This window comes from Squalius cephalus, assembly GCF_949319135.1.
Source record: "Squalius cephalus genome assembly, chromosome: 11".
Classification (NCBI taxonomy): domain Eukaryota; kingdom Metazoa; phylum Chordata; class Actinopteri; order Cypriniformes; family Leuciscidae; genus Squalius; species Squalius cephalus.
This window is the reverse complement of record NC_137132.1, coordinates 26645791-26660243: the sequence shown is the minus strand read 5'-3', so window position 1 is coordinate 26660243 and position 14453 is coordinate 26645791. Positions and strand designations below refer to the sequence as shown.

Genomic DNA, 14453 nt, shown 5'->3' with positions numbered 1-14453 from the left:
GAACTCTAGGCACGATACGTCGACCGAAAAAGCCTGCAGATCCCCTACCCTCTTGAAGGAAGCCAATGCTAACAGGAGCGCTGTCTTAATGGACAGGATATTAAGCTCAACTGTCGTCAAAGGCTCAAAAGGAGGACTTTGGAGCGCTCTAGCACTAAAGTTAAGTCCCAAGAGGGTACAGGGTGCAAATCGCGAGGTGGATTTAGCCTCCCAACACCCTTGAGGAATCTGATGACCAGGTCGTGCTCCCCACGGACTTACCGCCAACTACATCGTGATGTGCAGCTATTGCGGCAACATACACCTTGAGAGTGGAGGGAGACAGCCTTCGCTCCAACCCCTCTTGTAGGAAGGAGAGCACGACTCTGACCGGGCAAGTTCGTGGGTTCTCCCCGTGGGAAGAACACCAGCCGACGAACAGGTTCCACTTCAGAGCATAGAGGCGCCTCGTAGAGGGGGCTCTAGCTGAAGAGATGGTATCTACCACTGCCTGTGGCAGGCCATCTAGAACCTCCGCGTCCCGTCCAGGGACCAGACATGGAGTTTCCAGAGGTCTGGACGCGGGTGCCATAGAGTGCCCCGTCTCTGAGAAAGAAGGTCGTTCCTCAGAGGAATCGGCCAAGGAGGGGCTGTCGCGAGGAGCATGAGTTCTGGGAACCAAGTCCGGGTTGGCCAATACGGGGCTACCAAAAGGACCTGCTCCTCGTCCTCCCTGACCTTGCACAGTGTCTGTGCAAGAAGGCTCACTGGGGGGAACGCATATTTGCGTAAGTCCCGGGGCCAGCTGTGTGCCAGGGCATCCGTGCCGAGAGTTCCTTCGGTCAGGGAGTAATACCACTGGCAATGGGTCATGTCCGGAGAGGCAAACAGGTCTACCTGTGCGGCTCTGAAGATTCGCCAAATCAGCTGGACCACCTGGGGATGGAGTCGCCATTCTCCCGGAAGGGGAGGCTGACGTGAAAGCTCGTCAGCCACACAATTGAATTCCCCTGGGACATGAAAGGCACGAAGCGACCTCAGATGCTTCTGACTCCATAGGAGGAGGTGGGAGGCGAGTCGCGACATATGACGGGAGCGCAGACCACCTTGTCGGTTGATGTACGCAACGGTCGCAGTGCTGTCCGTACGGACCAGTTCGTGCTTGTGTCTGAGAAACCCCTTGAGGCGACACAAGGCCAAGCGTACTGCTTGCAACTCTAGGCAGTTGATGTGCCAATGCAGCTGGGGCCCCGTCCACAGACCCGAGACTACATGCCCTTTGTACGTGGCCCCCCAACCCTTGGCAGAAGCATCTGTGAATACCACAGCATGCCTGGAAACCTGGACTAGGGGCACACCGGGCCGTAGAAACACAGGATCCGACCAAGGGGTGAAGGTTTGGCGACAGTGCGGGGTGACTTTGACCCGGAACGTGCCGCTCTGCCACGCCCACCTCGGGACTCGATCGTGAAGCCAGAGCTGGAGCGGTCTCATATGCAACAGACCGAGCGGCGTTACTGCGGCTGCGGCTGCCATATGCCCCAGGAGCCTCTGAAATTGTTTCAGTGGAACCGCTGACTTGCCCCGAAAAGACTTGAGGCAGTTGAGCACTGACTGGACGCGTTCCTCCGTGAGGCGCGCAGTCTGGCGACCGAGTCCAGCTCCATACCGAGATAAGAGATCCTCTGCACAGGGGAGAGTTTGCTCTTGTCCCAGTTGACCTGAAGCCCCAACTGACTGAGGTGCCGAAGCACCATGTCCCTGTGATCGCACAACACATCTCGCGAGTGTGCCAGAATGAGCCAGTCGTCGAGGTAGTTGAGAATGCGAACGCCTTGTTCTCTCATGGGAACAATGGCCGCCTCCGCGACTTTCGTGAAGACACGGGGCGACAGGGCCAGCCCGAAGGGTAGGACCTTGTACTGATATGCTCGACCCTCGAAAGCAAACCGAAGGAATGGTCTGTGTCGGGGAAGAATCGAGACATGAAAGTACGCGTCCTTCAGGTCGATCGCTGCAAACCAATCCTGGGGACGGATGCACTCGAAAATGCGTTTCTGCGTGAGCATCTTGAACGGGAGCTTGTGCAGGGCCCGATTCAATACTCGCAGGTCCAGGATTGGCCGTAACCCACCGCCTTTCTTGGGTACAATGAAGTAAGGGCTGTAAAACCCTGACCTCATATCGGCTGGAGGGACCGGCTCGATCGCGTCCTTTGCCAGCAGGGCGTCGATCTCCTTCCGCAAGACCGGAGCATCCACTGGACGCACACGGGTGAAGTGGATGCCCCTGAACTTGGGAGGCCGGCGTGCAAACTGAATTGCATAGCCGAGCCGGATGGTGCGAATGAGCCAGTGCGAGGGTCTCGGGAGCGCTAGCCAGGCTCCGAGAAACTGCCGCAACGAGCCCACCCGCACCGCCGGCGTACCCGCGGAGGGGCAGCGAGGCAGAAGGCAGGGACACGGCTCCGGTGGCATTGTAGCGGCCGAGAGCGGGGTCTGGGTGTGTACTTGGACAACACCTACCTGCTTCCACCGGAGGACAGACGGCAGAGAAGACCCGAGAGTGTTCTGCTGCGGGCTGTCGCCTGGCGAGGGAAGGGGAGGAGACGAGGAGCGAGGCCCAAGGGCGGCTGCTGGTCTCCGTGCCTTCCTGCCCAGCGGCAGACAGGAGTGACGTGACCGAGGTGGCGCCACTGCTATCTGCCAGCTGGGGAGAGGGGACTGAGAGTGGTGAGACCCGAGGGTGGCGCACACTGCCGTCCCACTCTGTAACGGGAGAGACTGCTTGTTCAGCAGACCCAACCGTGAATGACCCAGAGGAGGAAGAAACTGCTCTTTTTTAGGTTTTGGGTACCACCGACCAGCTGGTCGGCGGCGGAACAGAAACAAAAAATTTAACAAAGGATTCTCCACCCGGCCCTCCTCCGGGGGAAGGAGTGGTGATGACACACACTCCCAAAGAACAGTTTTCGTCACACTCTCTGGGTCGCTCCTCTCAGGGTCATTTCCCCTCCTTTTGCTGGGGGGGAAACGAACTCCGAGCGGGCTGGTTTTAAGGCGCTTCTGGACCACAGTGTGGACATCGTCTGACCGAAGGCCAGCGCTGTGACTAATCACGGTCAGTCATAAAGCGCAGCTCTACTCCGAGTCAGAACTACCCACATGCACTGAATGTGCAGGGGTAGTGAGAGAGGAAAAACTTCTGCAGATTTAGGCATGTTTGGCTTGCCATATTGGCACCAAAATACTTCCATACTGCCAAAATTTTTCACACACATCTAGGCACTTTAGACCCAGGAAGTGTGGCTGTCAAGTCTGAACCTTCAGCATGAGAACACACCATTACAGTAGGAACTCAGCATCATTTTCAGAGTATAACAGCCCTCTCTCCGATGTAGCAATCGACATCTGTCCTCCCCTGGGGCCCCGAATGAAATGCTTGGTCCCTCATGATAAGGACCAAAAACCCATTCAAAGCCTCGACGGCACACAGCACGCTGAACGGCTCAAGCCTTTACGAGAAAGGGGAGGCGAACAACGTGCCGACGTGGTCATGCACTCATGAGAGAACATGAACCACCCATGAACGCCGTCTCAACACACTGATTAGGCATGTGAAACAGCGATCATGGCCGTCAACCAGGCATGCAAGACAGTGAACGTGGCCATCGCTGGCACACGGCACGCTGAGCGTTCAAGCCCTCAGGCAAGACGAACAACGTGCCGACGTGGTCATGCTCTCATGTAGAGAGCACAAACCACCCACGAACACAGTCTCAGCATGTTTGTGACGCGCTAGAGGAGTGGGAAGCTCGTGAGGGTCTTTCACCTGGCGAGACATTCCGCACTGTAACCCTCAGATCACCAATGTTATTTGCCAAAGTAGCCCTCTCCTGGTGCACCAGAAGAGAACTAGATCGGGAAACAAGCAAAGGGACTCACCTCATAGAGGCACGCGAGTCTTGATCTTGACCACGCATCTTGAGCGCCGAATGACGCGCGCTGGGTTGCCGTGACAACCCACGCTGTCAACCGGCGCTCGACGGCACACGGCACGCTGAGCGGCTCGAGCCTTTAAAAAGGGGAGACGAACAACGTGCCGACGTGGTCATGCACTCATGAGAGAACATGAACCACCCACGAACGCAGTCTCACACACTGATTAGGCATGTGAAACAATGAACGTGGCCGTCAAATAAGGACAGGAACGATCGCATCCAGAAACACACGAGTGAAACGTCATCCTGAAAAGGACGCCATCTTCACTCGTGTTGCTCTTTCAGGAAGAAATTACTCTCTTTATTGTGCTGAAGCACACAGGGACCCAACGCGGCGACACAGCGGGGAAACTGCAAGCCCGCTGTGCGCACTCAACCGTTTACCAGCTGTAAAAACAGCTTTTGAATTAACAGCATGTAGACGCAGCCGGCAGACAGGAAATCGCGCGGTCGCTGAAACGCCGTCTCACCAACACAGAGAGGTCCCTTCCCGAAACAGCAGACTCGTAGAGCGTAAGATAAATACAATCTTAAAACTCATTCACTCAGAGAGGACACAACCGGTCGGCTCCGAAGCAGAAAGCGTTTGTGTATGCGCTTGATTCCGCCTTATACCCGCACTGGTAGGCGGGCCGCGGAATGCAAACCTTGCATGCCAATGTTCATTGGCTCATTTTAATTCACTCGAAGGCAATTGGTCTCCCTAGCGTGATCCCAATTCGTCAGGGGAGGCGTCGGAGTTTCCTGCTGACGAAAGGGAACATGTAATCTACCTGAGGGAATAATATGCTCAAAAAACATTTCTGATTATTATTAATGTTTTAAAGCTTTTAGAAAGTACATAGAAAGCTTTTGTAACATTATCTTAACTGTCACTTTTGATTAATGTAATGCATCCTTGCTGAATAAAAGTAGGCAATTACTTTCTTTATTTTTTTCCCCCCCAAAAAAATCTTACTAACACCAAACTTTTGAACTGTAAGCCTAGTATAATGTTAAAAAAGCTTTCTATTTTAGATAAATGCTGTTATTTTGAACTATGGTTTGTTTGTAATGTGACTTGTTTCATGTATGACATTAAAATTATTTTTAGAATTAAATGCATAAATAGGTTAAGCAATACAAATGTGTTTGTCTGATAACCTTTTAAACACAAACTTAACTGCAGACACTGAAATGACGTACACTGTGTGATACAGTACAAATATTTTGAGTGTCCCTCATTTTCCTATAAATAACCACGATTGTCCCGCATTTTCCTTTTCTGAAGTTGCCAACCCTAACTGTCACACACACACATGCAGGAATACAAACAAACGCAAGCATGCACACACACTGACATCCACACGCACAGACACACACCCATACACACACACATACAAATCCACATGCACAGACACACACACAAACACACACGCGCACACACATGTATGCACGCATACATACACGCACAAACACAAACACACACACATACACACACACACAGACAGACATGCACATACTACTACTTTTTTTAGGTATATACATAAACACGCAATACAGCCAAATTGCTCCACGTCATTTATTTTTGTGGAAAGCCAGTGCAGGCCTGAGCGGCGGTCATATTTTGTACCGCTATGCGGTACATCTAGTTAGATACAGTAAAAGAGAATGCATATTTGGCGTGCTGTCTGAGGAGAGTATAAATTAGCCGAGAGTGAGGAGGGGTGGTGGAGGGAAGCAGAAAAGACTGTCGAGGAACAAAGGTGAGTCGGCTATATATATATAGGCCTCCAATTATACTGATTGGGTAGATCATTTGAACGTGCTCATCCCTAACTTTGTTAATAAAACATCATGTAGCGAGACCGCTTGGATGACGTCCGAAATAGAACAGGCATCAGTTTACTTTTTGGGATTTGTTGTGTCACATCAAGCCGCATCCATTGCAGACAGGATAATTGATTATAATGGTTTCTATTGCCTTTTGTCACATTGCTCATGTCTGATGTAGACAGGGTGTAAGTAAAACAAAATGAATGATGAGACATGAATAGATCTCGCATCATACGAGTTGCTAAAAAATCACTCACATTGCACACGTAAGACAACAGATGCCATAATGTATTTTCCAGAAAATTTTGCGGTACAACTCAATTTCTTCCCATGATCGTATTTTGAACCCAGAAAGGTTATGTTGGAATAGGTGACCCGATCTAAACCAGAGAGTGTTTTGCTGTCATTTGAGACCTGAACACCTTTCATGAATTCATGAACACCTGAAATTGAACTTAAACTTGTAATAGGTCCAACTGTGAAATTTAAAGTGAACTTATAGCTAATATCACACAAAGCAGTTCATATTTGTGTTTACTCACAATAAGCAATTTTGTCTTTTGTAGCTGTCACTGTTTTGCCACCATAATATGTTACAGAACACTCAATAGTGGAGCGTTCTGCCTTTACGACACCTGTGCGTGTTAGAGTGATTTTCCACAGGCCGTCTTTAAGATGATCATTGTCTAATTGATCAGTTCCTTCAGTACCGCTCAGAATGGTGTCTGGTTTGCTGTATGGACACGTGTGGTTAGTCGAACATATTACTGTAATGGTGTCACCCGTCCTTTCACCTCCATAAATATTGATGCTGGGCTGCGGTGGACTTGCTTCAAATAGTAGAAATGTCATAATTAGTCAACACACTCTCATAACCAAATCAAGAGTCAGGCAAATTTGAAGAACAAAGTATATACATACCATCAACTATTATTTTAGAGGTGACATCATAAAATTTGTAGGTGCGATAACCAACAGTTTCAGGGTCAATCCATGCATACAATATCTCTCCATTGTGGGACTGTTCCAGGTTTTTGATCAGCAGACTGCAATCCCTACTTGAGTTCACATATAAATCAGTTTTTCCTCTGAACTTCTCAATGACTTTGTTTGGATTCCATTGATCATAAACTAAAGGATAACCTTTAGAGACCCACTGATACCACACAACTCTACGTGGGTCTTTGGGTGGGTTTGATGTGTAAGCGAAAGAACATGGTATAACCAGACAGGAACCTTGGAGGCCATGAATGTCTTTTGGCATTTTCACTTCCCATGCTAAAGTATCATAGAGAAGAACAGCTGTGGGACAAAAGTTGGAGTCATTTATGGCTGTGTGTTTATTTAAGCTGGCATTTTTAGCATTTCATTTCACTCATATTGTTTATTTTAGTATAGGACATTGTAGTATACTGAACTTAGTAGTTTGAATAAGTGTCAATCGATTCAGCTCTTTGCAACTACACATTTATTAGGGATGCACCGCCATAAATTATTTGCTGAAAATGGCATTTTTGTTTTTTGGCCAAAAGAGAAAAATGGCTGAAAATATATGCCACCCCTCCCCGTCCCTCATTGTTCAGTCCTTAGGCAGAACCACACATCACAGCGGTCTGAGGACAACAGCGTAACCCGTCCCAAAGACTAACCCTACGCCTCATTATACAAGCTCAACCTGAACGAATTCGGACCCCAACCAACCACTGAACCTTCACTTAATGACACTATAAGCTCAACACCGGTGTGAGACTGCTGGCCTGGCACTAGCTGCATCCCAATTCAGTGGCTGCTTTCTTCGGAGGCCGATTGAATCACTGTCACGGGAAGTCAAAAGGTGAGACGAGGATTCAAGTGCAAAAAGTAATTTTAATGAATAAACAACAAAACCGACCAAAAACCAAAACTCCCTCGTGGGGGAAAAACAAGACAGGCAAATACTCAACAAGACAGGCAAATACTCAAAACATAACACGGGGGGAAACAGAGACAACGATCCACACAGACTGCAAACAAGAGGGAACTAATAAAGGGAAACTAATCAGGGGGAACAGGTGGGAGAACTCAAACAATAATCAGATAACAAGTAGGGCGGGGCTAACAATGACACAAGCACAAGGCACAACATAACAAACACCCAAGTGCAGAACAAGACAAGACAGACATGTGACATAACCCCCTCCTAAAGGAGTGGCTTCCAGACACTCCACTAGAACGGGGGGGACAGACCAGGGCGGGACGGAGGGACAGGCCAGGGCGGGACGGGAGGGACAGAACAGGGCAGGACTGGAGGAACCGACCAGGGCGGGACGGGAGGAACAGACCAGGGCGGGACGGGAGGGACAGAACAGGGCGGGACGGAAGACACAAACAGTCCATCAGGCGGCCAGGGCGGAGATTTCCCCTCGGGTGGCCAGTGCGGAGACTTTCCCTCGGGCGGCCAGGGTGGAGAAGACCCCTCGGGCGGCCACGGTGGTGAAGAGCCCTCGGGCGGCCACGGCGGTGAAGACCCCTCGGGCGGCCAGGGCGGTGAAGACCCCTCGGGCGGCCAGGGCGGAGAAGACCCCTCGGGCGGCCAAGGCGGTGAAGACCCCTCGGGCGGCCAGGGCGGTGAAGACCCCTCGGGCGGCCAGGGCGGAGAAGACCCCTCGGGCGGCCAAGGCGGTGAAGACCCCTCGGGCGGCCAGGGCGGTGAAGACCCCTCGGGCGACCAGGGCGCAGGAACTGGAACAAACACCACCGGCTCAGGCACTGGGACTGGCACCACCGGCTCAGGCACTGGAATAGGCACCACCGGCTCAGACACTGGAATAGGCCCCACCGACTCAGGAACAGACACTGGAACAGACACTGGAACAGACACTGGAACAGACACTGGAACAGACACTGGAACAGACACTGGAACAGACACTGGAACAGACACTGGAACAGACACTGGAACAGACACTGGAACAGACACTGGAACAGACACTGGAACAGACACTGGAACAGACACTGGAACAGACACTGGAACAGACACTGGAACAAACACTGGAACAAACACTGGAACAGACACTGGAACAGACACTGGAACAGACACTGGAACAGACACTGGAACAGACACTGGAACAGACACTGGCTCCTGTTCAGGAACAGACACTGGCCCCGGCTCAGGGACCGACACGGGCTCCGGCTCGGGGACCGACACGGGCTCCGGTTCGGGGACCGACACGGGCTCCGGCTCAGGGACAGACACGGGCTCCGGCTCAGGGACAGACACGGGCTCCGGCTCAGGGACAGACACGGGCTCCGGCTCAGGGACAGACACGGGCTCCGGCTCAGGGACAGACACGGGCTCCGGCTCAGGGACAGACACGGGCTCCGGCTCAGGGACAGACACGGGCTCCGGCTCAGGGACAGACACGGGCTCCGGCTCAGGGACAGACACGGGCTCCGGCTCAGGGACAGACACTGGCTCTGGCTCAGGAACAGACACGGGCTCCGACTCAGGGACTGACACGGGCTCCGGGACATACACTGGCTCTGGCTCAGGAACAGACACTGGCTCCGACTCAGGAACAGGAACAGACATCACCGGCTCAGGAACAGACACCACCGGCTCAGGAACAGACACCACCGGCTCAAGTGTGTGTGTAGCCCACACACACCACATGGCTGTGGCCATAATGGCCAGTGTCGCGGTCACTGAGGGCTCAGGCTCAGGAACAGACACGGGCTCCGACTCAGGGACAGACACGGGCTCCGGGACATACACTGGCTCTGGCTCAGGAACAGACACTGGCTCCGACTCAGGAACAGGAACAGACATCACCGGCTCAGGAACAGACACCACCGGCTCAGACACAGGCTCGACGGCGGCCATCTTGTCCGAAGACCCAGTCTTGGTAGTGACCTTCTTGTCCGAAGACACAGGCTCGACAGGCGTAACGTGAACAGGTTCAGTGGTGGCCATCTTGTCCGAAGACATAGGCTTGGCAGACGTGACGGGAACACTCTCGGCGGCGGCCATCTTGTCCGAAGACACAGGCTCGACAGGCGCAACGTGAACAGGTTCAGCGGTGGCCATCTTGTCCGAAGACATAGGCTCAGCAGATGTGACGGGAACACCCTCGGCGGCGGCCATCCTGTCCGAAGACACCGGCTCGGCAGACTTGACATGAATAGTCTCTGACTGGGCAGACGTGACTGGAACAGTCTCTGACTGGGCAGACGTGACGTGAACAGTCTCCGACTGGGCAGACGTGACGTGAACAGTCTCCGGCTGGGCAGACGTGACGTGAACCGTCTCTGGCTGGGCAGACGTGACGTGAACCGTCTCTGGCTGGGCAGACGTGACGTGAACAGTCTCTGGCTGGGCAGACGTGACGTGAACAGTCTCTGGCTGGGCAGACGTGACGTGAACAGTCTCTGGCTGGGCAGACGTGACGTGAACAGTCTCTGGCTCCTCCGCAACGGAATCCTCCGGGACATTGGGGAGGCCGGAGGTCTTCCTCCTCCTCCGCCGTCTTCGATGGTGAGGTGCAGGTTCAGGTCTGGACGGAGTTAATGGTGGATGGAACTCTGGGCTGGGCAGCAGCGATGCGTTCTCTGGGCTGGGCAGCGGCGATGCATTCTCTGGGCTGGGCAGCGGCGATGCATTCTCTGGGCTGGGCAGCGGCGATGCATTCTCTGGGCTGGGCAGCGGCGATGCATTCTCTGGGCTGGGCAGCGGCGATGCATTCTCTGGGCTGGGCAGCGGCGATGCATTCTCTGGGCTGGGCAGCGGCGATGCATTCTCTGGGCTGGGCAGCGGCGATGCATTCTCTGGGCTGGGCAGCGGGGATGCAGGCGGGTCCGATGTATCCCACCGAGCACGATGGTGGAGATACATAGCGAAACCCGGGAAGTCTAAAATTTCCAACCCCTTCATCTCCCACTGAGGCAAGGGAACATCCAAACAAAGATTAAATACCTCTTTGAGGACTATATCCCCAAGCCCGAGTCCCTCTGCAGCCGAGCTGAATTTCCGGGCGAAATCCTTCACCCTGGTCCCCTGCTGTCGGAGGGAGACCAACCCGTTAAGTTTCAGGATTCGCTCCAGGTGAGGGCAGGAATCCTTTTGCTGAATCCTCATAGTTGGTGGATCGTTCTGTCACGGGAAGTCAAAAGGTGAGACGAGGATTCAAGTGCAAAAAGTAATTTTAATGAATAAACAACAAAACCGACCAAAAACCAAAACTCCCTCGTGGGGGAAAAACAAGACAGGCAAATACTCAACAAGACAGGCAAATACTCAAAACATAACACGGGGGGAAACAGAGACAACGATCCACACAGACTGCAAACAAGAGGGAACTAATAAAGGGAAACTAATCAGGGGGAACAGGTGGGAGAACTCAAACAATAATCAGATAACAAGTAGGGCGGGGCTAACAATGACACAAGCACAAGGCACAACATAACAAACACCCAAGTGCAGAACAAGACAAGACAGACATGTGACAATCACAGAATTCAAAGGCTGTCCCAATTCGAAGGATCCTTCAAATGCAGCCTCCAAATGCGGCCTTCATTTCCCGTGCAATGAAGGTTACAACCGATTGATCCTTCGTGACCTTGCCTACCCCAGAATTCATTGCGAGCCAGTGACGACAGAAATTGCCAAATTACACTTTTAAACGTAAGTATTGGGTTTCAGCTTACTCAAATATCTAATGATACAAATGTAAAATAAATAAATAATTACAATTTCTAACGTGACAGTGGTGGAAAGAGTACTGATTTATTTAATTTTTTTTACTTATAAGTACAAGTACTGTTACATTGCTAAGATAATACTCAATTATAAGTAAAAGTACTGGTGTTAAAAAAGTACTCAAAAACTACTCAGAGTGCTAGTTATTTTTTAGCCTGTGATATTTAATGAATTATGAATAACTATTGAATAAAATCAGAGATCCACGTGTAAAATAGATACTTTTTTTGCCTTATTGAAGTATATGAATTAGTGTTGTCACAATACTGAAATTTCTTACTTCGATACAAGTCCTTGAAAAATGATATAAATATTATAATATGCACGGATCTATACCTTTTAGTTTAAATCAAATGTAGGATATAATTTGGTTTTGGCTGTAAAGTTGTTTTCAATTTATGTACGTTTCTACATGATATTATATTTGTACATTATATTAATAAATTCAAACATTTATTGTGACAGAACATAACCAAAACATCTTTAAAAGAGAAAAACAGCAATTATAGCAATTAAAAATATGTACCTTGGAAAAGGAAATGAAGTAACAGCTGTGCTTTCATGTTCCTTGTTCAACACAAAGACAAAATCCAAAGTTAAATGTTAATAATTATATTATATTTCAGTTCTCTTAAAGATATTTATAATTTTTTTAAACTTGTTAAACTTCTTTAACATGTAACATTTTTTTCTTTCTTACCTTCTTTGTAGCGGATTGGAAAATTAATCTACTTCCAAGAAGAGAAGCTCATCTGTTGCTGTGAGGCTCACGCCCACGAAGATGAAAAATGTTGAAGCTCATCACACCAATGCACTGATATAGTGACATCAGTCAAATATAGGATTTCCTGAACCATATATGGACCACCATTTGTGACTGACAAGAGTCTGTACAAACCGTGTTCTGAACCTGCTATTGTGTCAGATAAGGATTATATGTTTTCTTTCACAATCATTGTTACAAAAAAATATTATGGGAGCATTTAGCTTAATCACAATCAGTGATGAATTACAGTTTAATTACTGTAGTTGACCTCTGATTGGCCTCTTGCACACAAATTAATTGGCTGGTTTCTCTCTCTTGCAGTATAGTATCCTGCTCTATTTTAATGAATTGTAAATGCTCACTGACAAACTTTGGTTATCTTTTTTCGAACACCCCCCACCCCCTCCACACTCAAAGTATACGTGGAGGCCATTGCAGCAAATCACGTCCCGGTGGCAGGCCAATCAATTGGGAAACACGACCTGTTTGTTAAGGTTGTTAAATCCTCGCCCGTGTTCGGTCCTGTCATGGGACCTCTCCACAGTCCCTTCGGGACCCTCCCTTTGAGCTACTCGAGTCAACTGACCACAAGTCAAGTATACTTAAGTGCAATTTTAAGTATATTTCTGAGAAGTAAAAAAAAAAAAGTAGACTGAAAGGTATACTTTCTTATTTTTAGTTTAAAAGAAGTATACTAATAGCACACTTGAATAAACTTTTTCATAAGGGTATCTCTGTCTTTACACACACAGGATATCAGGACAGTAGGTCTACACGTCTTCCTCATAATATACCTGTTTACAGACGTTTGCTTGGCACTTGTGAATGTTCAAGTGGATGGAACATTGTGTGTGAGTTTACTGATGCACTTTGGTCGACTTGTCTGTGTGGTTTTATGTCAGTATGATGGTAATGGTCACATACCACTTCCAGTTTTTAGAGAGCTAGTGTTTTGCTGTCAGTTAAAAATAGCTCTCTGAACTGTGTTTGTGAGAAGAGATATACTTTCTCTGTCTCTCTAAAAAAAGAGAACCAAAACAATAAAATCTGGAAAAACCTGGAACCCCCCCCCCCCCCCATTCATTTCTTTTAAATAAATTGTTGTTGGTGCTGCTGTTTTTTGTTGTTGTTGTTGTTTTGTTTTGTTTATATATAATTTAAATATATATTTCTTAATTGCCATATTTGCTTATAGGCACATTTGTTGCTGTGAGGCTCACAGCAACAAATGTGCCTATAAGCAAATATGTTGCTGTGAGGCTCACACCCACCAAGATGAAAGATATTTCCTTATCAAGTCTTATCAAGGTCTAAGATATTTCCTTATCAGGTCTTATCAAGTGTCTGAACTCATCTTACCAATGCACTTGCATAGTGACATCACTCAAATAAAGTAAAACCACCATTTGTGAGGCTTATAAGAGGGTTTGTTTAAAGATCTTTATAATGCACTAGTGGTACATTTAAATACAAAGTTGAAAACATGTTACACAGCTAGTTGTTAATTCTAAACCTGCTATTTTGACTGATAAGGAAATATAAATGATTTATTTCACAATCACTGTACAAAGATGAATATTTCTGAGAACATTTGTTTTAATCACAATCTGATTCAGTAACACTATACTGTCAATACTGTTAATGATAGTGTAAATATTGTGAAACAAGTTTTCACTTATATACAGCAACACAATTTACTGTTTGCTACAGTACTGCATAGTCTACAGATATACCAGTTTCTAATAAAATGCTCTTACAGTTTGAATGAATTAATGTAGATGACCTTTGACCTCTGATTGGCCTCTTGTACACAAAGGCATTGACTGGTTCCTCTCCCTTCAGTCTATAAGTGAGTGGCGCTAAAAGTGTTTCGTTTTCTCGGAACAGATAAACGTGAATATGAAAACTTTTTATTACGTTGGAGTTTTTTCATCGCATTTCTGAATTGAAATGTCCGGTGAGTGGTGCCAAAGTATTAATGCTCCATTTCTAAATAACGTACACCTACACTGAAGCCTAAACCCAATAGTGTTGACAAAAGCAAATGTGACATAAAACGCAATCGTAACCACAGCATTTTAGCTTGTTTTTGAATTCTTGTCTTCGAGCTCTTTTATCGTGACTCGTCTTTCATGGAATTCGTACCCAAGCTCTCCGCATCA

At 48.6% G+C, this 14453-nt stretch overlaps 1 protein-coding gene across 1 annotated transcript; it reads right to left on the bottom strand.

The window, feature by feature from the left end:
- Positions 1–1541: 1541 nt before the first annotated feature.
- LOC307167844 (uncharacterized protein) lies at positions 1542–12301 on the bottom strand (the record flags this gene model as incomplete). Its single annotated transcript, XM_079887148.1, is given in 8 exon segments — positions 1542–1664; positions 2178–3067; positions 6052–6316; positions 6318–6332; positions 6335–6620; positions 6712–7096; positions 12052–12092; positions 12226–12301. Coding segments are annotated over 7 exon segments (2001 nt in total). The 5' UTR covers positions 12089–12092; positions 12226–12301.
- Between the last annotated feature and the right edge of the window lie 2152 nt (positions 12302–14453).